Below are 26,939 nucleotides of genomic sequence, written 5' to 3'. Positions count from 1 at the left end.
GGTTAAATACATTTGTAAAAACATCTAAAATACAAGATATAGAGAATTCTTCCTATATTTCCTCTTATAACATAATACATTAGGATCATTTTCCTGCTGTATAACTGTCTAGATGGTTAAAGAAATCTGAATGAAATAAATGAATTTGACTTTTGCCAATTGTTGACAGGTGTTTTTGATCATGTGATGCACTTTTGTTTTTTTAAGCTTTGAAAACCCCACCAGCATTTGCAGAACAGAGAAAATCATTAGAAAGAGCTAAGGTAAGGAGAATTGAACAGTTGTTTAAGGCATTTAATTATTGTCTAGTTCTACCTGTTCATGACATGGCAGAGTCAAAATTTCATTGCTTGCTCAACTAATTTTATATCTGGCCTTAGGGTTGTAAAATTTATAGCCAGTTATTGGAAAAAGACTCAGAAGTCAACCAGTCAAAATACTGGATTTTTCTTTTCGAGCACAAATTTTGTACTCTGAATACCAAGTAAAGTTTTATGACTGAGGACCCTAAAGTATTCTTATATTTATGAGCATATTTATTATTGTACTGACTTCTATACTTATCCCCTCTTGATTCATTCAACAAAACAAAACAAAAAGATTGACCATGAACAAGATTCATAAGATTATTACTATTGCCATAATAGTCATATATAAGTCACAAGGTAACTTAGTTTCACACTTCTGCTGGTCAATTAACTTAAAACAAGTTTCTTTCAAGCAGAAAACGGGCAATGTCTTATTAACAAGCTTACACTAATTACACAGTTATATTGTAGTCCGATCTACCTGATTACTGAATTGTATGGAAAATAATTACACAGGAAAAACAACTTGTTGACTGATGAACAAACAAACAGATGTATCATTTAGAAAATCTGTACATGTGCAAGTCATTTTATGTCGCCAGTTATTTTTCTGCTGATTAAAGCATTTTTGTGAAAGAAGCATCAGTAAATACCTTAGAATTATAAAGATTGAGGAGAAAAGTATATTTGTTTTTTATCTGTTTGATGATGTCAGCATGCGTTTTACATCACAGAAGTGTTTACGCAGTGGATAGTGTAGGAAATTAGACACCTACACAATAATGTGGTAAGAGAGAGAGAGAGTGCACTAAGTTGGCAGCTCTTGTCCAGAAATTATCTCAACAGTTGTCACGTCATTAACAATTATTAACAATTGTCACGTTTCATATAATTTAATGCTGATTACAAAACAGTGTTGCAGGTTGTTTGAAAAAAGACAAATTGATTCTTTTTTTTCTTTTCTTCTTTTATTCAAAAGAATAAAGGAATGATTATAGTTCTTTTGAAAGATCTGTTTTACGATTCAGTAAAATTGTATAAGAAGAGAGGCTGTTGGAATGAAATAATGATTAAGTTGATGATTGAAATCTGGCAGCAAGTCAGATCATCTTGTCACTCAAATAGTAGGTCTGTCTGAGACAGAAATACTTCTACTTTTATACCTGTCAGCAATTATAGATATCTTTGATTAGGTTATTTCTTCTGCTGTTGTGTTAATTATTTGTTAATGATTACCTATTGTTAAAGAGATTTCTAATTTCAATTGATGCTTTCTTGACCTTGTTCAAGGTTGCTAGAAGGTTATATTGCATTTTTTCTTCGTTTTGGTATATTATTGGTTTTATTTACAGTATTGTTAACTGTTTTTATCAGTTATCTGTTGGGTGCAGAAAGTGTGAAGCAGTCATATGTCTGCTTCTTTATTGAGACTGTCATACAAGTGAGAGGTTAAGCTAGCTATAAAACCAGGTTCAATTCCACCATTTTCTACATAAGAAAATGCCTTTACCAAGTCAGGAATATGACAGTTGTTATCCATTTGTTTGATGTGTTTGAACTTTTGATTTTGCCATTTGATTGGGGACTTTCCTTTCTGAATTTTCCTTGGAGTTCAGTATTTTTGTGATTTTACTTTTTTGAAAATAGTGGAGTCATGTGAACAAAATTTATTATAAAACAAAAATAGTAACTGACTGCTGTTTAAAGTTACTTTTTATTCCTTTGAAAAAAATGGTTTGGAAATACTGTGGATTCTTATTATTCCTGGTATACCAATTTTTGTGGATTTCTATTTTTTTGCCCCTGTCAAAGTGGAGGGGGCATTAGGTTCTACCCTTGTCTGTACATCTGTCCATACAAACCAAATTGGTTTCTGTTCTTTAACTTTAGTTTGCCATAACCAAATGTAATTAAACTTAAAACCACTAAACACAAATCAAGTTTGAATTTTGGTGGCGTAACTTTTAACATTCTAGAGTTATGCCCCTTTACAAATGGAATTTGTTTTGCAATTTTTATTTCTGTTCACTATCTTTAGTACATTTAATCTTCTCTTGATGGAAAAGTACACCAATATCCTAAAACTTGACAAGCTACTATTGGTAAAGAAATAAATCTTATGACAGTATTAGGCGCATTGCAAATATTCTACTTAACATTCAATCATGGCTGGGTCCAAAACAATAACTCACCTCAGACAGATAGTGTACTTTGAAAGAACAAAACATGGTACTCTATCCAAAATAAATATTCTTCCCTGATGTGTTTACATTATCAAAATGCAACATCAAAATCAAAGTTTTATGAGAAAAATGTTTCTATTTACAGTAAATGTACTTTAAGAAATGATTATCTAATTGATTCCAACTTTCATGCTTGTTACAAAATGACTAATATAAAATTCCATGCTAATAGATATTTGTTAGAGGCAATTGATGAGAATGTTCTAATTCATATAAAAATAGCATTTTTTTTTTCACTTATGCTTTTCACCTAAGTGGCACTTTAATCAAGAGTCCAAATCAGTTACAAAGTTTAAGTGCAGTAGAAACACCAACAAATCCCCCAAAATCCAAATCTTGTTCAGACCATGAAATAAAAGATTCTTGCATCTTGCATTCCACTGTGTTCCAATATTAAAGAAAGTACAGTCTTTTGGAAAAGATTGGTTCTAATCATAACATTTAATCTGATGTTTAAAACTTCTATAAATGGAGTCTTTTTACATGTTTAATGGAACTTGGTATGACTTATTTTGTGAATTGTGGCATGTGTATGTAAGCTATTTATCAGTGGTTGTCAGATTTTTTATAAGTGTTTTTCTTTTAGCCTTTCATTTAGGTGAAAGTCATTATTTATCTTTTCAATGATTTGAATCAAATTGAAATTTCACAGTCTATACAATAAGTTGTTGAGATAATGATGGTATTCTCCAGTTCAAAGGCAGTTATAAGTACAAAGAGTTGATGGTTCATTAAGGTTCAAAATGGCAATGGTTAGAAGTGTTTTGAAGAGTTATTGTTTTGAAGATTTCCTCAATGGCAATCATGTTTTAAGAATATAAGTTAATATTGATTTTAGAAATGTTTAACACTGCAACTAGTAGTCTGATACACTACAGAACTGTCATTTCTTTTAGATATGGCATGGTTTTCTTTTACTTATAAATTTCTTTTCTGAGAGGCTAATCCTAAAATTGGTATGAAAAATGTTATATACATGTACTAGGTAACCTTGCTTACAGTAACACAAATGACTTCAGGGTTTTTGTCTAGGCTTGATGAAGTTCTGGAGGTTAGACTAAGGCATGCTGGTTTTGTCATCAGTGATTTCAACAAGTGTTTGTGAGTAGATCAGAACAAATATAAATCCCCAATCATAAGTCAATGGTATTTGGTAGCCAATTGTATTACAAATACTTTATCCCATGTTCATGGAGATTATTTGGCCTTGTCCCACCTAGCTACTTGTAGTCCATCGACTTTCAAAATTTTGTAACAAAGAGAAAAAAGGTCTCTAAATCAACAGTTTATTCTTATTGCAACACAGATAAGTTATATTCTCACCTCAAGCCAACGGACAGAGGTCAGTTGTTCTCTCCAGACACTCTGGCATCCTCCACCAATAAAAACTGGCAGCCATGAAATAACACAATAGTGTTGAAAGTGGTGTAAAACACCAATCAATTGATCAATCAAGTCAATGCTCTTGGTAAATAGGATTTTCTGTGCTTAATGTATTCTGTACCAAACTTTTAAAAATGATTGGAAAAATGCATTTTTTAAGTTTTCCTGGAATTTGTTGATTGTTTGCCTTCTTATCAATCACATCTGTACTTTTGTTTTTGAAAATGTAGATACTAATTACAACTTATTGTAAAACCTGTTGGCTATAATTTAAAGATCTATCTTTCAGCATATTCTTTTTTATTTCAAGTGAAAGAACAAGGTTAAGTCTTTAAATAATCTGATGTTCAAATGGTTCATACTTATAGGCAATAATCATTTATATGTCCAGAAGTGGCTGTTTACAAGTAGCAATTACTATCACCGAGTTTTTAAACGATCTTTCCATGTTTTTTGGCATGAAATCTGAGGAATTCACAAGAACGTTAATATAAATGTGAAACAAATTTGATTTGTATTTTGGAAAATTAGCTATACTTTGATGGTCATTGACCTTGATTTGGCAAGGTCAAACACATGAAGGTTGTTTTCATGTGTTGGTAATTTCTTTTTTTTTCAACTATGGAAAGTTCCCTGCATATTATCTGTAATTATTTATTGTTCACTGGTGGTTTGGCAGTAATCCAGATCTATAGATGTTACATATATGTTACTTTTTCATTTATTTTTGCTGAGTTACATTTGCAGAAAATATTGCAGTCAGTATAAATGAGGCTACCAGATGCTACATCTTATATCATCTATGATTAAGTTATGTTTGAACTCTGTAATAAATTGATAACAAGTCTTCTTTGCTCAGTCTCCATTATATAGTTCTGCTTTTTGCATTACATGGAATTCTTCTTATCTCTGACTATCAAAACATATAAAAATTCCGGAGTCATCTTCCATGAAGTTCACCATGTTACCTGTGATGGTGACCTATGTAAGACCAGGTAAGGCTAGAAATGACCTTTACATTGATGTTAGTTAAAAAGTAATGCAAGTGGACCATCTTAAACTAATACACTGTAGTTCTTATGAAAGAAGGAGTTATGAACATATTTTGATTTGTCCCCAGAAATTACAAAAAAAACATTTCCAAAGGATTTAGTGTAAAGATTCAAAATTATGTAAATTTTATTGATAAATGAACAGATAAATATAATCCAGACACTTCATTGCAGAAAGGTAACTTGTGATGTCACTATGACATCATGAACATGTTGGAATGTGTACTGTAGTTGTTCTATCATGGCCATTTCACACGTTTTTTTGGTCAAAACATATATGATCAACAGCTATACACAAGGAGAAGTTTTAAAAAACATCATTTTGGATATAGTTGTAGCTCATATCTAAATATTAATAACAAGATCTATTAATGTAAACAATTTCAAAGTGTAAATGCCAAAATGGAAGACAAAATTCAAAATATATAAATACTTATTATTACTGATGTCTGACAGACTAATTAAAATGTCTTGTGATCATCTGAAGTATTTTATTTGTTAGATTTATAATTTGTTTTGATTTTAGAATTCCAGGGGCCAAAAAAGGGGCCATATCATACATTTTCCTTTCTTGGTGAAACTTTGTGTTTCTGGAGAAATATGACTCAAATGTGTTGAATGATTATTTACGCATTCAGAATCATTTTTGCCTCAATGATGACATAAAATTCTTAAAATAGAACTAGAATCAAGCTGAGGACTTGACATAAGTATGAAAGTCATTACTAGGATGATTATAACATTTGTATTGGTATCAAAGTGATATGGCTGGCTTTACAGCAATTATAACTTTAGCAATGCGAGAGTAAACCAAATTTCATACAACTAGTCAGTTTATTCTAATTTTAACAATAGTTGGGTCTTGAAAAAACTTTTTTTTTCAATCTAAGCAGCTAAAATAACTTTACCCGAGTTCTGCTTAGCCAATTTTCTTTAACCTTTGTACACCATTTCATGCTAAAGTTAGATAAGAATAAATCACTTGGAAGGAAATCAGTTGACACATGTATGTTTCCAGCTCTACTAATTATGCTAAGGTGTGTTTTTGCAAGGTCATGAGTAGTTATTTTTTGTCAAAGGAACATTAATATACTATTTATACTATGTATATTGAGGTCAAACTGTAATGATACACATATTGATGTTTGACTTGCCAATGAACCTACATGTAAATAACTGTGTCATTGATGACAGTTTTTTGCCAAATTTTCATGAATATATCGGTTATACATTTATTGGTTCAAAGTCTACTGTTATTACAGTAGTGTTGAGCATAGAGAAAATAGGTAGAATCCACAGTTTTTATTTCTTACTATTAATAAATATTAAATTGTCTTTCTGTCAGTTAGGTCACTGGATTATTGCCTTGTTATTATTAGTATTATTAACTTTGATATTAATAGCTAAGCTGCTTACGTCTTTGTCATTTGGTATCGGGTAGATAGTTGTCTCATTGGCCATAATACTACACCTTAGTTGTACATGTTGGTCTGACAGGGTTCTCTTGACCTTGACCTGATTTACATGGGTCATTGATAGTATAAATCTGAGTGATATTTTGTAGTAATATTTTTATCAAAAAGACTTTCAACTTAAAAGCAATCTTGATAAGTTAAGAAGCAGAAACATTTCAGCATTTGCACTGTTGTTTAAATGTTTTTGCTTGGCTTTTCAAGTAATTTAATATCTTTGAAAGCAATCGGATTTAATAATACTATAAGTTACTACACCTCAGCAGGCAAGCAACCTTCAAATTTCACTTGAAAGACAGTTTTATGCTTTATTGTGAAGAATAACATCATTGGTCTTTTTATACCACAATTTTTTTTATCGCTTGCTTTTCAGTCGATAAAATTTGTGTTAGATCAATATTATGGAATACTTGTCCTTGAGTCATAATAGTAAGGAATTTTGGCACAATCTCAGAGGTTTCAGCAATTGTTTATCCATCTTATCCACCCACATACAGGTTGCTATAAGACAATGTTATAAAGTCTGAAGTGACAGTCTTAGGCTGTACTGTAATCAAAATCAAATTGCTGAGTTTTACCTCCTTAAATATCAATTTAAACTTGGTACTTGAAAATAACAGAATATTATCTTTAGTAATAGATTTCTTTCATCTTGATAACTTGTTTATTTCAAAAAGTCAAGTCTCTTTAATTTCCTAAATCATTTAGTCTTATATACTTTGAAGAAGAGTAGAATTAGGAGCCAAAGGTTTTATATTTTTACAACATTAGAAATGGACCATAACAGTCTTAGCTTAAACATTAGAATTTAAGATGGATACCATCTGTTTTTAAAAAATTCAGGAATAACAGTACATTTACCATATTTGCAAAATTGCCCCTATCAATTGGGATTTGACATTTGCAAATGCTGTATATTTGGTGACTTGGAACAGATCCATTAAATTCAATATTCGTAACTGTCAAAAAAAGATTGAGTGACATTGGTGAATCTTTTAATATGGCACTGCTACTTATATTCTAATACAATACTAGAAAAAATTCAAAATCCTAAATTTGAAATATCTTTGAATCATCTTCTGTGATTACCATCTGTGGACTTGTTCAATTGACGAATGCCATTGTCCAATCAAAATGTGCTGTTATTTCTTGAACAAAGAATCTGTACTTTTATCTTAGTGTGTTTATAATGCTAATGCTAACATTAGTTTGTCCAGAATAAATGAAAACAGACCAAGATTAACACATGCTAAGTCAGGTCAATATAGGATCATCTAAAAGCGTTATATTTAATTTTCGTTAATATAAAAGTAACATAAAGGTATTATAGTTTGTCTTTTGTTGCATATCTCTAGGCAATCATGTTGTGCGTAATTGAGAATTACTGGCTGTAGAATTATGTTGAACAGATCAATGCATACCTATAGCCCCTGTATCTGACTGATCAGAAACAGGACCATATGTTTCATACATCCACATAAAGGGTAAATTAGTACACATCAACAGTTAATTATTTACCTAAAATCACCCATGTCTTATCTTTTGTTTTCATTGCATTATGTTCATCAATAATGAGCAAATACTTAACATTGTTGTAATATTGATAATGACTAAGCTTCTACCAAAATAACTGCCTCTTTTTTTCCTGACTTCTCTCTAATTAATTTAACCAGTGATCTGTACTTTTTTCAGCTGAATTGTTTCTCCCTGCTGCTTTTATGTTTTACTACTTGTGACCTTGTGTCAAAGAGGACTTATAAGTTATAGTAGTTATGAGGATGTCATCATGCTTCATTTAAGTCAGTTTCTTTTTTATTTGTTTTTGAAAAAAATGCTACTCATTGTCTCTGTGTTTTTATGCCCCACATACGATAGTAGAGGGGCATTATGTTTTCTGGTCTGTGTGTCTGTTTGTCTGTGCGTTCGTCCGTCTGTCCCGCCTCAGGTTAAAGTTTTTGGTCAAGGTAGTTTTTGATGAAGTTGAAGTCCAATTGATTTCAAACTTAGTAGTTAGTACACATGTTGCCTATGATATGATCTTTCTAATTTTATTGCCAAATTAGAGATTTTACCCCAATTTCACGGTCCACTGAACATAGAAAATGATAGTGCGAGTGGGGCATTCGTGTACTGAGGACACATTCTTGTTGATAGATGTATTTCTATTTGTATCCATCTGATGAGTCACACCTTTTCAAGTCATTTGTATAGTAAGTTCATTCTTAAGTTGTATTGTTACACCACTGTCCCAGGTTCGAGGAGGGTTAGAATCATGTTATCATATTTTTACCAACTACTCTGACAGAAAAGTGCTATAAATGCACGTTAAACAGAATTTGCAAGATGCTGTTTCTGAGCAATTCAGTAAAATGGTCTTGTTAAAAGTGTTTCTTTCCAAAGCATGATAAGAAATCTGCTGTTTAAAATTAACCATGTGCAGATGCACTGTTTAATTTTAAGAAATGATTTTGAAGTGAAGATATTTAGATTAAGGTTGAGTAAATCAGAGATTGTAAGTCCTAAAAGTCAAGCATGTTTATTAATCAGTGCCAAACATGTTTCACAGGTAATTAACAAGAATTTGACATTTGTTCTATCTAGTAATGTAATTAAAGTTTGTATTTTCTGCAGGTAAAATTTTGCAACTTCAATTCTGTAACAGCTATCATTCTAACAATGAGGTTTATTAATTATATAAATCACCTATGGATGTTGTTCTAAGTAAACATCTTTCATCAGGTGTGGATTGAGAATTTTTGAAAAGGGGGAAAGTGGGCTAGAAACCAAACATTTGGAAACTTATGCATTTATCCTATATGCAGCTTCCTTAGGTGCATGGGTGCTTTCCCCTCTTAATGATCCTTTGACAATTACTACAGCCCCTCTCACATAGGCTTTCAAGTTACTAGTATATAGGTTATTCATTAATACATTGCTCAGTGCAGTCACTCTACTTTAAGGTACAAACACATCCAAACCACTGTGTGTAAGGACTAAAATCTCTTTTGGAGAAAAAGATGGATTCTTTGATGACTAATGTAATAAATTATCTCAGAAACATTTACTACTCTTCTTGTTTAAGACCAAAGTAGAATAAGTATGTGAAGTTAATGATATAGAATATAAATTGGACACTTTATGTTATTATTATCAAAGTGTTATATGCCTATATTTATATGACACTTAAGGAAACAATTTGTTTTGGAGATTGAGAATTGTCATCAGTACTGGTTTGTAGTCATATAGACAGGAAATTGACTCCTTTGAGATGAATATTGAAGATTTTTGTGGAGACATTTCATTTATATACTTAATTGTCTTACCAACTTTTAATCTATGTTTTAATTGTTATGTCGAAAATAGTGTGTTTTGTCAAAAATAGGTTTCAGTTTATTCATACTTGCCAATACTGTTTTAATGTAAAGGTAATATTATTGGTTTAATATCCCCTTCTTGTAATGATACTGTGCAGGTGGCCAGGCAATCCTTTATATACAGTCTCTTTTATTTTACAAAAGACAGTATTTTCTGTTTAACTCAGTCCTCAAATAAAGGCTATAATCTCTATAAAAAGGTAACATTTTTCTCAGTTGAAGAAAAAAGCATACACTAAAGAAGCACCGACACATAAAAAAAAGGTGCCACATGTGGAGCAGGATATGCTTACCCTTCTGGAGCACCTGAGATCATCCCTAGATTTTGGTGGGTTTCGTGTTGTTTAATCTTTAGTTTTCTATGTGGTGTCAAAAGACATCTTGGTCAATATATGGTCTTCATATAGTCAACAGACCATTGTCTTTACAATATGTCAAGTTCTTCATTGCCCCAAAATATAGAAATTTAATAAAGAGATCATCAAGAGATCTGCCATCAACACTTTATTTCCTCCAGGGCAAATAAAAACTATAAAATAATGACTAAAGACTACATGTACCATGTTTGACTTTGAGGAGGCACATGGACATACAAAGGGTTTAAAACATATTTTGTATGCTTTGTATCATACTCTTTCAGCCATCTCCAAACTTATAGTGCTGCAGTTCTTTGATATGTCAGTCTGATGAGAACACAATAGATAATATACAACAACAGTAAATGAATTAAGGCTTCAAATTGATGTACTGGTTAGCATGAACCAGAGAAAAATTTGGGTCAAACAACTTTAGGCTTTGATTGCAATGTCAGCATATTTCTTAGTTATCATTATCATTGACAGATATGTAGTTTGGGTGCAGGTATCTGTCATAAATGTTAACTACATGATCAACCTTTCTCTTTATCTAAATCATAATAACATGCTCAATGTCTTCTTCATTTATTACTAAAACTGAGCTAAAAATAGAACTGTGAAAGGCTTAGAGATTTTTTACAGTTATGTTTAAACAGTTTAATTTCGATGGAAGTGTAAATACTGACATTGCTCAATGATTGCTCATAGTCCTTTCTTTGTAAGCTACTTTGAAATAACTATCAGAAGAATATTGAAAAGTTAAGTATCAACTGATTTTTTTTGTGCAATTTGTTTATTTCAATAAATTTTGGAATGCTTACCTAATTAAGTCAGACAGGTATTCATAACCAAAAATACTGTCAAGTGGTTCTAAACTACTGGTAATAAGACCAAAAAATGTTTTGAGCTTTGAGGTTCTTTGGTCTGTTATGACACTGATTATATTATAAAAATATTAATATGGCATACAAGAAAATTCTGCTTTAATCAATCCTGTGGAATTTGTTTTGTATACTTGTATGACCCCATGGGATTTTTAATGGTTTTGGATAAATTGTTGGAATCTTTATGGGGATGTTTCTTTCCAAATGTACATTATCACAGATGTGTTTTGATTAGGAACTAATTGTTGTTTATTGACATAGTTATTTATTTGCATAAATTTGCATAAATTATCAGTGTATGACATATGAAATAGCTCTACCTTCAATCTGTTGGCTGACTGCTTACAGTAGTTAACTGGTTTGCCATAATGCATAATTCATTAGGAAATGGCAGTTGAGAAAAGTGGGTGCTCACATGCTCTTATATTTCATTAAGTTGTGCATTTCACTATTTCATTCTAAAAGATTGTATGAGGAATTTTAATTGACTTTAAAATTACGTAATTAATTAAATAAAACAGTTTGCCCTGTTTTAAATTTAGCACAGAAAGTCAGATAAGGACAGCATCAGTCTATTTGTTAACTGACTTACCTAGATTTAACATTATTTACTCTTGATTGTAAGTGCAAACTTGTGTATATAATTATAATAAATTGCATCAAAATCAGCATGTATTTACAGACACAGTGCAATTTGGGTGCAACATTCTGTTGAATTTGTAGGACAAAAATCAGCTGGTTTAAGAAATGGTTAGAATAGTATCTGTTGTGTGTACATCTTTAAATTTAAAAACATTATAAACACTGCCTTCCACCCTCCTACATCTGGTTAATTAGAAATTAGATGCCTGCTTTATAAAATATGACGAGAACCATATGGCCCCTGGTTACTTACCGTTCACTGAAGGAAATGATCATCTCATTAGAATATGGTTATCATAACACCATGTAACGTGTAGATGGATGCATATTTACTCATTTTCAATAGTTTTTTTGCCCAGACTTTTGTCCTACCTTTATACATCCCATGTATAAAGTATGGATACATATTTACTGATTTTCAAAAGCTTTTTGCCCAGACTTTTGTCCTTCCTTTATACAATCCCATGAAGTATTTTTAAAAGTATCAAGATGGATACATATTTACTGATTTTCAAAAGCTTTTTGCCCAGACTTTTGTCCTACCTTTATTCATCCCATGAAGTATTTAAGTATCTGTATAGACAGCATCATTGTTCTGAGTGAATAATTCAAAAGCTATTTGGGGAAGAACAAAATGTAATGATATAGATCTATTGGGTTTAAATAAACATCATAAAGAAATCACAAATAGAAAAGACTTACCGAAATTCAAATCTTTAATAGATATATTATATATACATGTAAATTTGAAACATGGTTTGGGTTTATTTTTGTCAAACTTTGGCTTCAACGAAGAGATAATAATCAGATTGAAGAACATTACTACAAGTAAAATGAAATAATGTAAACGCCCCACGGTAGACTGCTGTTCTCTGCATCTCCTAAATTAAGTAGGAATCTGGATTGGTATACTGTCATTGAAACTTTCTAACTTACTTTTACAGCAACTTTACATTTCTATACATGTGTTGAATGCCTTTGAGCATCATATGTTTGAGAGAGAAATAATGATAAAATGTTGCAGGTCAACAATTTGTTTATTAATTTTATGTTGATTTTAATTTCATGTTATATTTTACATTCTCTTTTCAGACAGGGGACTTGTTACGATATAAAATCTCCCACAGACCAGACAGACAACAATTGGTACAGCAACACATTCTAGAAGGTATGGCATAAATTTATTAAGTAAATTACACAGAATATTTTGTAAGATCGAAGATAGTAATAGTGAAAATAAAATAAATGTATAGTGAGAAATAACAAGTTATATTTACAAGTCAAATTTCATCAAATTCTGTGGATTTATTTATTTTTGTAAGTACCAATTTTCGTTGATTGAGCCGAACTTACACTTTTGTAGATATTTAAATTCATGGTTTTTCCAAAGTCTGCATACAAGCCTAATGAAAATTTGTAAGTTGTTGGTTCACTTGTACCCACGAAATCATTGCAAATTGGTATCCAACAAAAAATAATGAATCTACAGTAAGCTTTGACTGCTGCAGCTTAGAAGCTCTGTCTAGATTTAAGAAAGTGCATCTTGTTTTTGCTGCTTTATTTGCTGAGATTTATACCATTTCCCTATAGATTACTAAATGCACATGGCTCTGATTTGTGTTTCTCTTAACAAGGTGAAGGTACTAATATTTTAGATAGCAATGATTGTTAACACTAAAAAGCTTTATTTCATTTAGAAGTATGATTAAAATACATTGAATGACATAAACATCAAACAGGTGGCATTAAATTTATAAATATATAAATGAGGATTGTTGCCTAACAAATGTAATATTGTCCAGCCTGTTTACACCTGTTTTGGCATATTGGAAGACACATTTTAAGGAGGAGAAGAGACTATAAATATATTTCAAATGTACTAAAAATAATTCCTATAGTGTTGAAATAATCAAGATAGTTTGAAGTTTCAAATTTTTTGAACAATTTCCCGACTTTAATTGATTTTATCTTATAGACAGTACTTAAACATTGCTATTTCATAATATTTTAAGTGTGGGCTATTTCTAGTGATTTCTGAGGTATTTAAAGTTAGAAATGCATGTGGCCTTTTCAGTCAAAACATTTTCAATTTTTGTTTCAAATTCAAATTTTACAAGGGGCGCTTAATTTTATAAGTTGGTGATAAAGTAAATTGTAACAGTAACATATTACTACATTAGTTCTAAGATAGGTTCGGCACTAATTTTTTAAAAGATTTTTAGTATATCCTGGTATTCTTGTTAACCTCTTTTAGTTCTAAGATAGGTTCAGCACTAATTTTTTAAAAGATTTTTAGTATATCATGGTATTCTTGTTAACCTCTTTTAGTTCTAAGATAGGTTTAGCACTATGACAAGCACTTTAACCATCACATCCACCAAGACTGCTCTGACATTTACTGACTATATTGTTGTCTTTGTTAAACTTTTGGCCTCCATGAAGAGATATCAATCAGATTGAAGAAAAATGTGAAGAGAAATAATTGTGTTGATATGTACATGTCATTGTATATTGTATGATAATACATGACACATTACCAGTGGACAGTGCCAAAGAATCCCGTCAAACTTTGGAACTGAACCAAAACCTTGAGTTGTTGATTAATATCAGGCCCTCTTTCCATTCCTACTTATCATTTGATGGAAAACTATTAATTAAAGAATACTTAAACCTGCATCAACATCAGTTTTCATGTAGTCTGTGTCTTAAGATGTTAGAACAGAACTGAATATTCATAAGATGTGCATAAATATAAGTTCTCTAATTAACAGGTCTATGATCGTCTCTGTATTTTAAGTTCATCATATTGGTTAATTAATCGATACTTTTATATTACACTACCTGGCAGTATTTGAAGTCATACATAGTTGAAATATTTCTGTTATGATAGGGATGCCTTATGCCGAAATCCTGAATGCTAGACAGACATTTTGACAGACCTGATAATTTTAAAGTAAAAAGAATGAAAAGCTAAATTATTAAACATTTTTTCAGAAAAACATTTTATCTCACTGGTATCTTATACTGTTTGGAAAGACTACTACGGTGGCATCTCTGAACTTTGTTTGGTGTTTTTTTCTTTACAAAACCAATAGATAGAATACTATTTGAATTGAAGGCAAAACTTCAAACAAATAAAGATACAAAAAATCAATAAGGTCTTTCCCTTTTGGAAAAAGAAAGACTTCAAATATTTTTAAATTCTAGAATATGATTATAGCCATAATAGCAATTTGTCACAGACGCACACCTACCTATGTTTAAAGACCTTATTGAAATTTGAATTAAACAAACACTTATTTTGTCATAATTGTCAAACATTGCATTTTATAAAAAGGATGAAACATCCACTCTTGTTGCTGGCTTAATTTATGCTGACTTGCAATTTCTGTATTCCTGAAAATAACTGTGATAATATATCAATCAAATAAGAAGTGTCTTTCATTATGTTTGTACTATTATTTGTCAGTAGGTTGGTTACTACCTTTGATTGTTTTGTCATTAGTTAGATTATGACCTTTGATCTATCTGTACTTACAACATTCTGATCTGATGATGAACTATGTACATAGTGTATACTACTGTCTTCTTATTGTGCCAAAAATTGTAGTATTATAAGCTGATCTCTTTAGCCTGTAACTATTGACCATCTTTTTCATAGACAATTTTCAAATGGCTGACTAAGCAGGTTTTGCCTATCAACTGATAACTCTTTAAAAATTTAGATTCTTAGAAGAAGATTTGTTTTTAAATATATTTACCAAGGTATACATTTTTTCTATAATTTTGAGTTGTCTAAATTTTCAAGAGTTTTCAAAATTTTCTGACTTTGGAAATGGCAGCCATCTTGGTTAGCAGCAGATTGAAGTTATCTAAAATACTTATTTCAATATTTGATGGAAAAATATAAAACAAAATAGAATCACTCTGATAAATAAAACAAACAAAACACTGTGCACAACTATGAAAGTACTGGTTTCTGGATAATTGATCACACCAAAACTAGTACTTAAGTGAAACAAACCATAAAGGCAACAGCTTTGCATGTTTACAGATCTAGTTATAACTTTAGCATGTCTCTATACATATACTAATGCTTTATAACACATGTTTTCTTATAACCAGTCTTAACAGGGGTCACTATCCTCTCTGTAGCAGTGAAGTGTTAATTTATCATGTCATTGATCTCAAAACAGGGAAGTTAGTTAGGCAGAAAATTGACTGCTTTTGAAAATGTCAGTTGAATACCATCCGTAAATTATCACTTTTTCAACAACAAAAATCAAAAACAGAAAATAGCAGCTACATTTAACTACCGATGGACTTGTGAAACTTGAATTATTGTTTAAATATATGATTTTGTTTTGAACACTTTTCTTGTTCACAATGTATTACTATATAAACAAAAAATTGACCATGTACCAATACTCGCATTTAACCATGAACCAGTATAGGACTTTGCATGATGTGATCCTCCCTTTTTTCAGATACCACTATAGACCCATCTCTACATGAGCGACAACGTTTATTGAAGCGTGCTCGACTTGTAGATGATCTTAACGTCAAATTAAATCACAGACCAGGACCTCTGGATCTTATGAAGGGAAATATTTTAAAAACTGAAGATGAAAAGTTTATGGAAGCTCTTCAAGGTAGCTTAATGATATCATGAAATTCTGGAAAATTTAGATTGAAAGATGCAATTTTAAAGATTATTTGTTGAACCATATAAAGTAGCCTATGTGTTCATAAAGAAACCTTTTATCAGTAAATTAACATTTGTTGTTCTAATATTGTTAAATTTTATTAGAAGTTTTGTATGATGACCTTTTAGAATTTGATTTAACAGCATGAACATTGGCTTTTACTGTTGTGTTCTTTTTATTAAAAGTTCAATGCTTTAATGCCAGTACTTCCTATTCAAAAGGAAAAGAATACATGTATTGTGAAAGAAAAATGTTGGTATGAAATTTAATCAAGAAGCATGCATGATATTTAAAGGGAAGAAGTAATTTTGAGAATAGTTTTAATCTTTGTTAGTGAATTAGGGTAATGATTTTGCGAAATTTCTTTAAAGAAAAATATAATATTCATGTTACATGGAATGTATATTAAAATATGATACATGTATTGAGACAAACAGGAAAGCTTATTTATTTGGCATGCTTCAAAATTTTGATTTTATGAAAAGCATATAGCAGCACAATTTATTAGCCATTCATACAAAACAATCCTTCATTTCAAAGCTTTTTCTAGCTGTAGCGTTCAGCAACCAGTTAATGCATTTATAGCCTATTAATTGGTATTATATTGCTATTTATAAGTATATTCCATTTCTATGTATGTCACAACTTTCACATATGTTAACTGCATTCCATGTATTATGAATTTACCCTTTGAGATTGTCCATAAAAATGATTATTGATCGCTGACAAAACAGCTGATTAATGATGTGTATGATATTTTACAGATGGAACATTGCCATTTCTACCAAACGATGATGACCATCCATTCACATTTGATGATGACAGTAACACAAGTGAAGGAGCCTACTCCCCATCCCAGGGGGATGATTCTGGAATGTCAGATATTGGTAGTCCTCCAATTATTCCTCCAGCACCTAGTCCACCCCATCAAAACAAAGCACAAAAACTTTTCCAATCCAATTTGGCAAAATTGCCAGTTGTAACGACACAAACATTTAGTATAACTAATTCAAATAATATTACTAGTGGAGGGAACTATTCAATTGCTCAAGTGAAAAATGGCAACTCAAATTATGTGACCAAAGTGCGGCCAAAAAAATCTAACCGACCAAAAACTCAGACAAAATCTAAAGTAATCAAATTCCATGAATACAAAGGACCTCCTAATGTTGTGAAAAGTACTAATCCTGCATCAACATCGACCACACAGCAGCAGCAACAACAAGTACAACAACAACAACAACAACAAATACAACAGCAACAACAACAACTGCTACAAGATAAATCGGATACACCATATCATATCTTACTTCAGCAGCAGCAGTTGTTTCTGCAGTGGCAGTTAGAATTCAATGGTAATAATTTGAATTTGAACAAACTTGACAAACTGCCACCCGGTGTTGTCATGTCAACAGGATCACCATCATCAGTCACGGTGACATCACCAACACCAATGAGTGCAAATCAAGGACATTTTCAAACAGTGACACAACAAACAATAACATCACCACTTAGTGTAAGTCAGCCTCACTTGGTATCACAAGCCAATATTATGACATCAATATCACCATCACCATCATCAATACAGACTAAGATGGTGTCACCAACAGTTGTTCAATCATCACAATCACCAATATGTCAGCCACAAGTTCAACTGAACGCTAGTAAACCAGTTGCTACAAAAGTTATACCACACAAACCCTTGGCCAATTTGGAAGATATGAAAGTGGCTGATTTGAAAGCTGAACTTAAAAAGCGTAATTTACCGGTGTCTGGACCTAAACCACAGTTGATTGAAAGGCTAAAGCCATATGCAGATACTATTATCACAAACAGTTTAAATATTGCCTCTAAAAATATGTCAGCATTGTCAAAACTACCTGTTCAGGCAATCGTTAATGTGAAAAAATTCCCCATTATTAAATCTGATGATGTGTCAATGAGTAATAGCTCTCCAACATCACCTCGTACTCTGGAATCATTTATGCCTTTATCACCAGAAATAATGGAGATGGTCACCTCACCTCAAGGCTTAGGTCCACAACAACAAAATAACATTATTCATAATTCTGTGCCTATGACAGTGGATAATTCACGGCCACCGTCTGTGGCACCAATGGACATGGCAATGGAAGTTGATTCGACACCTGATCCATCCAATATCATCCAGCAGAGTTTTAATCAAAGTAGCTTATCTCCATCACCATCGACAATAACTCTTGTCACATCACCAACACAACAACAACAGGTTCATTTAATCCAGGCACCACTGGATCAACAACAAATCCAGATCATACAACCTCAGACACCACCTGCACCCAAAAATGGAGAAGCATTATCACCAGAACAACTAATTAGGGAAGAAATGCTGCAGCAACAAAGACATAAAATATCTGAACTCCAGAGACAACTCGAGGATTCTCAACGAAGGTTAAAACTACAACAGATGCAACATCAACACTTGCAGCAACAACAGCAGCAGTTAAATGTACTTCAACAACAGACAGCTCAATTAAATCACCTTCAACAACAGACCCAGCTGTTACAACAACCAACATCACCCCCTCAAATAGTCAGTTCACAGATGTTGCAACAACCAATTTCACCCCCACTGGTAGTAAACTCAAACATGTCACCACAGCCAGTTACTAGTCCACTGACTGTCAAAACAAGTTTAATTCAGCCAAGGTCGCCACCACAGACTGTTAACATTTCTCCCGGTAATCATCAGATATTGTCAGTATCTCAACCAGAAGGAACAACCACTATATTACAGATTCCTCTGAATGCCTTACAGAATGCTACAAGGTTAACAACAGTAGATGCTTTGAAGGCTGTCAATACATCAGTACAGCCTAACGTTATAAATAATCATGTTCCTAAAGTGTCGATGACAAACCTGTTTAGTAACCAGGTGTTGCATCAGAGTCTGAACATGGGTACACCGGGAACCAGTCTGTCTTCATTGATCAACATTCAGCCAATACAAACAACAGCAGGAAAGACGTTCAATCTACCACCACTGAATGGACTTTCACAACAGCAGCATAGGTAAGTGTATAGAGAATATAAACACGAAAAAAAATGGGCAATGTTCACACACTCGTTTTTATTTGAAAACTGTTAAACATAAACAAGGTTTGTCTGAGTTTGCTTTTAATGGTGATCATCTACCTGATTTTATATGTTTCTTTAAAGAGGCATTACAAAATGAAGAACTTGTAAAAAAATATTTATGGAAAACATCAGTGAATATACAAGGAAATATATCCTTTTAAAATTGGTATAAGTAAATAATTTTGTTTTATCTACGTTTACAAATCACTAAAGAAAACAAAAATTGAAAAGAAGTTTAAAAGGTATCCAATATCATAAATCAACTGAGGAATATATAGTTTGAAACAAAACTTGGACCTTAGTAAGATAGATTTTTTTCATTATAAACCAATGTCATCTACCAATAAAAACAGCAAAAAATATTTCTACAACTTTCAAAGCTTCCTTTGGCTGTATTATATGTACTGTAATTATAATTTAGCAATAAGAATATGTAATACCAAAAAGAAAACATGGTAGCTTAATAAGTTTTATGTAGTCAATAATCACTTTTTTCCATTTCAGAGCCATTTCTGTGCCATCGTCACCTGTGGAAGGAAAGGCTAATATCACCAGAGCCAAATCTAATCCCTTCTTTATTCCCTCAAAGGAGCCACCGAGATATGATGAGGCTGTTAAAAACATGCATAACCTTGCTCAGGTAAATATAAGTGTGGCAGTAAACATGAAAAGTCAGACTTCTAAAAAAAAGCATTTAAATCAGAGATGATTTATTTCTGCTATAAAGCAAAGTCTGATTTTCCATTCTAGATTTTACACTTATTATTTCTTTATTGTAAAGTAAAATGGCTTACTATAAAAACAGCTCCAACAGTGTTATGAGGAAGATTTGCAGGTTATCTATAAGCATACATTATTTAGTAGAACTTTCAACTATACATTCAAGTTCAAGGCCATGTTGTGACTAAAGTGAACCTGAAGATACAACTGTCAATGCTTTTACCCTTAAAATTTCACCTGGTCAAATGAGTTTTTTAAAAGAAAAAAGAGGGAGAAAATACCAAAACTTAAATTAAAACTCGTCTATATTGAAGAGAAACAAAAATTGAGGGAAAAAAGGCAACTATGGTCTACTAAACACTTATCAAATCCAAACCAAACCAAATCAAAAAAAGTTAATAGCTATATAAATTACGGATGATTTATTCAAGTTAAGGTATATTTTGACTTACTGATTAAATCTACAATTTGATACCTCTATTAAAAGTTTTTTAAATAGACTACATGCTCATTGGTCAGTAGTGTTTACTGATTTACCACATGATTTAATGAATGCTGTTTATTTATTGTAGGGTGGACTTGCAATAAAGTCAGAACCTGGTGTTTCCTCTGCCTCTACACAGGCAATGACCAAGAGCATCAGTACACCAATCATAAAGAGCCAGGCTATGGATGATGTACTAGAAATATTGATTAGACATGGAGGTTTGTTCATAACTGATTTATAATCAAAAACATTATTAGCTATGATTGTTGATATTTCTTAGAATAGAATGTTTACAAATCAACAGGTTGGAAATTGTACAAAATGGACGTTTCTTATGATGCCCATCCACAAATGTATTTCAGTCTCCATTAAAATAAATCTCACATTTATTTATAAGAATTGTCAATGCACAAGAATTATTTTCTTTCTCCATAAAATAGTTTCATGCTGTAAAATTCATGGTATCAGAGATTGTTAAGCCTCTGGGAAATAAACATGGTTTACTCCATCATATAAATGAAACACTAAAAAAATCTAATTAGAACTATCAATTCGTAGCAAAACTAATATCACACCAAATATAATAGATTGAAAATAAATTAAATAATTATTTCAATTATTGATATTCGCCAATTATCTTTTTAACAGAACTACCTCCAAGTGCTGCCCAGGAACCTCCTCCAACACCAAAGACCACAGCTCAAAGTTTGTCTACATCCACAGTAAATAGTGCCACAAGTTCCTATGGAGGACTTACTTCTAGTGCTGCAGGACAGTTCCCACAATTCACAATGACACTAGCTTCAACAATGCCAACAACATCAACGACCAGTGCGACTGATGTGGTGTCATCATTATTGAATGGTTCACCGTCATATTCTATAATAAAAAGTGAACCAATCACACCGCCATGTTCGGTTGCTATGACAACTACAACAGACCATTTTAATTCTGATATATTAGACATAAATGAAATGCTAAATCAAGACCTAAGTTCTATGGATTGGACATCAGATTCACCATTTACACAGTTAGACTTAAATGAAGGAACTTGCCTTCCATCAGAATTAGATAAAAATAACCAATCAGAAGACTTTTTACATGTACCTCAAGGAATTAATGGTATGAAACAAGGAACAGTGCATGGTTCTGAACCTGACATAGCTGCCCTTGGAATCAATGACTTAGAAAATTCTCAGAACATAAACATGCAGATGGATGTTTCTGATTGGTTAGATGTGATCATGCCCAGTACAGGGCTAACCCCTTTGAGTGCCAATGCACCTGTTGCATTTCCGTCAGACCCTATACTTACTCCTAAGACACAACAAGAAGTTTTAGACTTGTTTAACTTTGAAGATACAGACTTTAGCCAAACAGACATGCAGAGTGGTATAAATTGGGAGAAATTGACTGAAACAAATATTAATTAGTGAATTGTGGAGTATTTAATCTCGTTTTGTAGGTTGCAATTTAAATTTTTTATTGTTGCTTTTTTTGCAGCTTTGGACCAATTAAGTGCAATGGGAGACATAATGATAAGAAGATTTCCTAAGCTTATCTTGCAGTGCTATGTTTTGTTGTTGAATTGAATTTTTATTGTATTTATTGTTCAGATTTTATATTTATTCTATTACAGCTCTGAGTTCTCTTTGAGGTCAGAATCCATGGCTATATCATGGGTTAAATGTAGGATACTAATCAAAATAAACATGTTCTTGTAGAAATAAAAAATAAATTTAGATTTTGACAAGATATAATGATTGACAATTTTGCTTGTTAAAATATTGTATTTTTCTCTTTACATAAGTGATACAATTTTGATATAGTTTATCATATTTTCAAGACACTTAAACTTTTGAAGAAAAAATTCTATTAATTTTTAATCATGATTTGATCCACAGAATTTGACCTGAGGGAGAAAATCGGAAGCTGTATTCTGTGTGGTCCAATTTGTATATAATATCTTATATTTATGAGTGGGAGTGTCCTGCTAAAATGCTGACAAAAGTTTTGTTATGTGTTTTGGGTCCATTCTTATCGGATTGTTCATATTATTGCATTTTGATTTTTACTTTTGTAACAAAACTTTTGTGATCGAGCTTTTTCCCTTATCATTAATTTATTCATTGTTTCATCATCAATGTATTTTTCTATGAGCATTCCATCACAGTTATAACAAAAATACCTTAAGTTGAGCTGAGTTGAGTGTGTATTTCTTAAATGATCTAATTAAACTTCTCCAGTTCTTTTTAATGGTTTTACAAGCCATATTGAATGAAAAAAGGCATTTATTTGGAAGTACATGTATATGACTTTTTTAAATAAAAAAAATATTGGGAAAATAAAAGTTATTTTTCAAAAATATTGGTAAAGAGTTTGTACTGAAATTACTTGCATTTAAGATTTGATTACTCATCTTTACATCCAAATAACTGTTTTGAATTTTTTTTTAAATAATGATTTTTTTTGCCTGTGATGAAAGTTGCCAAAGAGAGACATAGGTATGCTGTTTATAAATTGTTGGTTAATTTTCTTGATCATATACATGATTTTTAGAAAATTTAATGAAATACACCTTCAACTTTGTTTAAACTTATTTCTTTTTTTGGGTTATGGTAACTTTCTTCCATCAGCAAGGTGGCCATACCAGATATATAAATTAAGTGGGGACCATTAATATAATATAAAATGTACCAAAGTAATAATTATGTTGGTCAGGTATTGACCGCATGTTGAGGGCACATAAAATGACCATTCTATAAAGTTACTAAATTTAGAATAGGAAAGTATGTGTGAGGGAATGTGAAAGTAGGCAGTTTACTTAGTTATCTGTAAACATACATTTACCATATAGACAAATGTACAAAATTTTCAAGTCCAAAAATTGAGTTCTATATCAATATGGTAAAAGTTTCTGTAATAAAAGTATAACGACAATACTGAAAACAGATCTATGTTTTAAAATAGAAACTCCAATGTTGATATATTATATTATGTTCTTTATTTATCAAAAAATAAAAACGCAAAATTTACTTTATTTTCAATTAAACTAACGAACAGCAGCTATGAATCATAATTTATTTAAGTTTGCATGTATAGAAAATGAATTTGGAAACATAGTTGAACTTTAACACTCTTTTACATTTTATTTATTCTTTAAATTGTTAAAAGTTGAATTTTAATAGAACTTTTGCCCTATTGTGACCAATTACAGATAACTAGGTATATAGATTAGTGTAGATTAGATAATGAATGAGTGGTTGCCGTAGTCAGGAAAACAATGCTCAGTATAGCTACTAAACATTCCCCAAAACTGGTATCACCACTTTGCCATCAGTCTTCTTTGTAGAATTTCATTCCATTTTGGTTCCTGATTAATAAGTAGGTCGATAGAACGCAGATTGGATTTTTTAAAGGTTTTCTTGCCAAAATTAATAAGGCCATTTTCTACTTACATTCTGTTTTTGGTTTGAATCCATAAAAATAGAGATTAGTTATGTATAAATATGGAGTGTGTTTTTTATATGATAGTAATGTTATAGGTGTATGTTTGATTTTAGGGGCATTATGAGTTTAAGGTCTTTCAATCAAGCAATCAGGGTTAATGTGGATATTTTTAACCAGAAGGAAATTATCTTTAGTATATTTTAGAAACAAAATCAGTCAATAAGTTTGAGAATCACATACAATATAATAATTTAGATGGAAATATTAGTGCTTTTCTACAGTGTGGATTCATTGTGGGAATAGTCTGTCTTCCAGCTGTTGATGTGCACTTGTTAAAAACTGTGTTAAAAAAAGTCACCTTTAAATTTACATAAATTGGGTTAGAGTGATGTATAGAATAGAAAAGTAGCCGAAATTGGTAGAATTTATTACTTAACTCATAATAGCTCAAACAGTTTTTGCATGAATTATATTAAATTAAGTGATTGTAAGATCTATTTTGTACATAGAGAAAGTTGCATGATTACATGTTAGGGTTGTACAGTTTGTAAATTGGTTATCAGTGAACAAATCAAGACAAATGCATAATAATTCAAGTTGTTATTTGAAAATGAAATTTTAGTAATTATGACAAGGCCTGTAAAACAATTATGATGACAAAGTATGCATATTTTATACAAAACGAATATGCTCCTTTAATATTAGTTAATGTAGTAGTGACCTGTAATTTAAAAAAAAATGCCCCAAAATACCAGTGCCATACTTAGACTATAATCTATTTTAGTTTAATTCAGTTAAATGTTTTTCACAAAAGATTTTTGAGTAATTTCCCTTTTGGTATATACAAAGGAATCTGATATACTACTATAAGCTTTATCTAAAGTCAGTAAATTTTAGCATTCAAACATACAATAAGCTCTTATCAGTATTTTCAAATCTGTGAACAGTGATTTCTGATCTGAAATACATGGTCCAAGAAATAGCTTAATTCATTAATGACTATAGGGTTAGTCTAAGAGAGAACTAACATTTTACTAACTTTTTAGTCTAGTTACAGATTTGCTCACTCCCCCGTGCACATTGTGCCTTAATTGTTGTTGTCAGTTAAGTTGTAATGTTAGTTCATTGTTTTGTCTCAAGAATTTATCCATACATTTAAATGATAATTTTAAAATATGTTAAGTTTGACTTGTACTTTATATTAGCAGAACTCAACTGAAATCACTTAGAATGAAAATATCTGACCCAAGTTGACTTACAAAACTCAATAATTTCTCTTTTTTAAATCCTGAAGTTGTTAATAACAAAATGTCACCTATTGATATAAATATAAAACAACTTGACTTCATTTGGTTAGGCCAAGGGCATTGGCTATTAAAAATTCTTAAGGATATGATATCAGATTCTGAAAGAGTTTTTAAAAATTTCCTTTCATTGCATATTCATTTAACTTTTTTGTCTTTCATTCAACGTTTGATTGTTTGCCTTAAAATATTTGCAAATTTTCCTGTTACATATTTAATAACCCTTGAATATTAAAAGTTTGCTGCTTGTTGAAGCATTTTGGACACACTTCTTGTTAGCTTTCACCATTATTACAATTTCAAATGTTTATTTAAAATGTTCTGTGATAATTTTGCACCATAAAACTTACAATTTGGGTTTCTTACTCATGATTACCAAATAAGTTGTAAAATAGATTCGGCTCAATTACCAAGAGACAAACCTTTGAACTGCTGTACATTTCCAATTGCTTCTATCCTATGGTAATTAGTAAAGCATGTTATTGTTAATTTGAGTGCATATGTACTTAATATTGTAAAGAAACATATTGTAAACATAGAACTGATAGATAGATAGTTTGTCATCAAATGTACTTATTATTGCATGGAAAATTCTCCTAGATTTTTTTTGGGGTCCAATGATCTTGAAGTCTAGCTACACTAACATCCCTAAATTAAGCAACTGAATGCTTAAATTACTTTGATAAAAGAACTTTGTACTCAATAAAATTACTTTGTACTTGATAAAGTTATTTTACTCAGAAAAAAATACTTCGTATTGGATAAAATTACTTTGTACTTGATAAATGTACTTTGCACTTGATAAAATTACTTTGTACTTGATATTTATTTTGAATAAAATACAAGCTGTGGATAAAGTATACATTGTCTTTTTGTTTATCAAAAGTTTCAAGTAATGTGTAGTTTATCTTTTCACCAAAAAAAGTTAAAATAGAGGTAGTTTCTTCAAGGTATTCAATAAAATGCCTTTCATTTGAGAAAAATCTTGTTATTCATTTGTTATTTTTATGAGATCAGTAACAAGTACATTGGGTGACATATACACAGTCAGTAATGTTTTGTTGTTCCCTCGTATAATGTATGTATATTAATGATGTGATTGGATATATTTTCTTACATTATAATATATTATTTGTTAAGTTAGGTCTACATGACATGGATAATGTTATTACTAAGGTTAGTTAGGCCAGTTGATAATTAGGTAGTATCAAATTTGTGTGCACTGTCCTCCTTTTTTCAAATTTTTTTATATATGTAATAAATGATAAATTTTTATTTGTAAAATTACAAATTAGCGTTTTTTTTAAAACTAAAATTAAATGAAAAGAAATAGATTTGATTAATTAAAACTTAATATCCTATCTTGTCTTGTCTCCATATGAGCCTCCTTTATTTAGGAGCACCACTGTGAGTTGTGGTGTACAAAGGATGTCATTTCGAG

At 31.1% G+C, this 26,939-nt stretch overlaps 1 protein-coding gene across 4 annotated transcripts in view; it reads left to right on the top strand.

Annotated features, from left to right (window-relative positions):
* Positions 1 to 24,252, top strand: part of LOC134725285 (myocardin-related transcription factor B-like) — a 72,010-nt gene extending 47,758 nt beyond the window's left edge. For 3 of the 4 annotated variants that reach the window (XM_063588972.1, XM_063588970.1, XM_063588971.1), the window contains 7 exons: positions 208 to 263; positions 12,807 to 12,882; positions 16,202 to 16,366; positions 17,185 to 19,471; positions 20,042 to 20,177; positions 20,830 to 20,962; positions 21,393 to 24,252. In XM_063588972.1, the coding sequence (XP_063445042.1) occupies positions 208 to 263; positions 12,807 to 12,882; positions 16,202 to 16,366; positions 17,185 to 19,471; positions 20,042 to 20,177; positions 20,830 to 20,962; positions 21,393 to 22,177 (3,638 nt within the window). In that variant the 3' untranslated portion in view covers positions 22,178 to 24,252. The remainder of the gene's footprint in view (positions 1 to 207; positions 264 to 12,806; positions 12,883 to 16,201; positions 16,367 to 17,184; positions 19,472 to 20,041; positions 20,178 to 20,829; positions 20,963 to 21,392) is intronic. The other variant, XM_063588973.1, reaches the window with a different exon arrangement.
* The last annotated feature ends 2,687 nt before the right edge of the window (positions 24,253 to 26,939 follow it).

Source organism: Mytilus trossulus, chromosome 7, assembly GCF_036588685.1.
Source record: "Mytilus trossulus isolate FHL-02 chromosome 7, PNRI_Mtr1.1.1.hap1, whole genome shotgun sequence".
Classification (NCBI taxonomy): Eukaryota; Metazoa; Mollusca; class Bivalvia; order Mytilida; family Mytilidae; genus Mytilus; species Mytilus trossulus.
The sequence above is the reverse complement of the archived record's forward strand: the minus strand, read 5'-3'. Positions and strand labels throughout refer to the sequence as shown.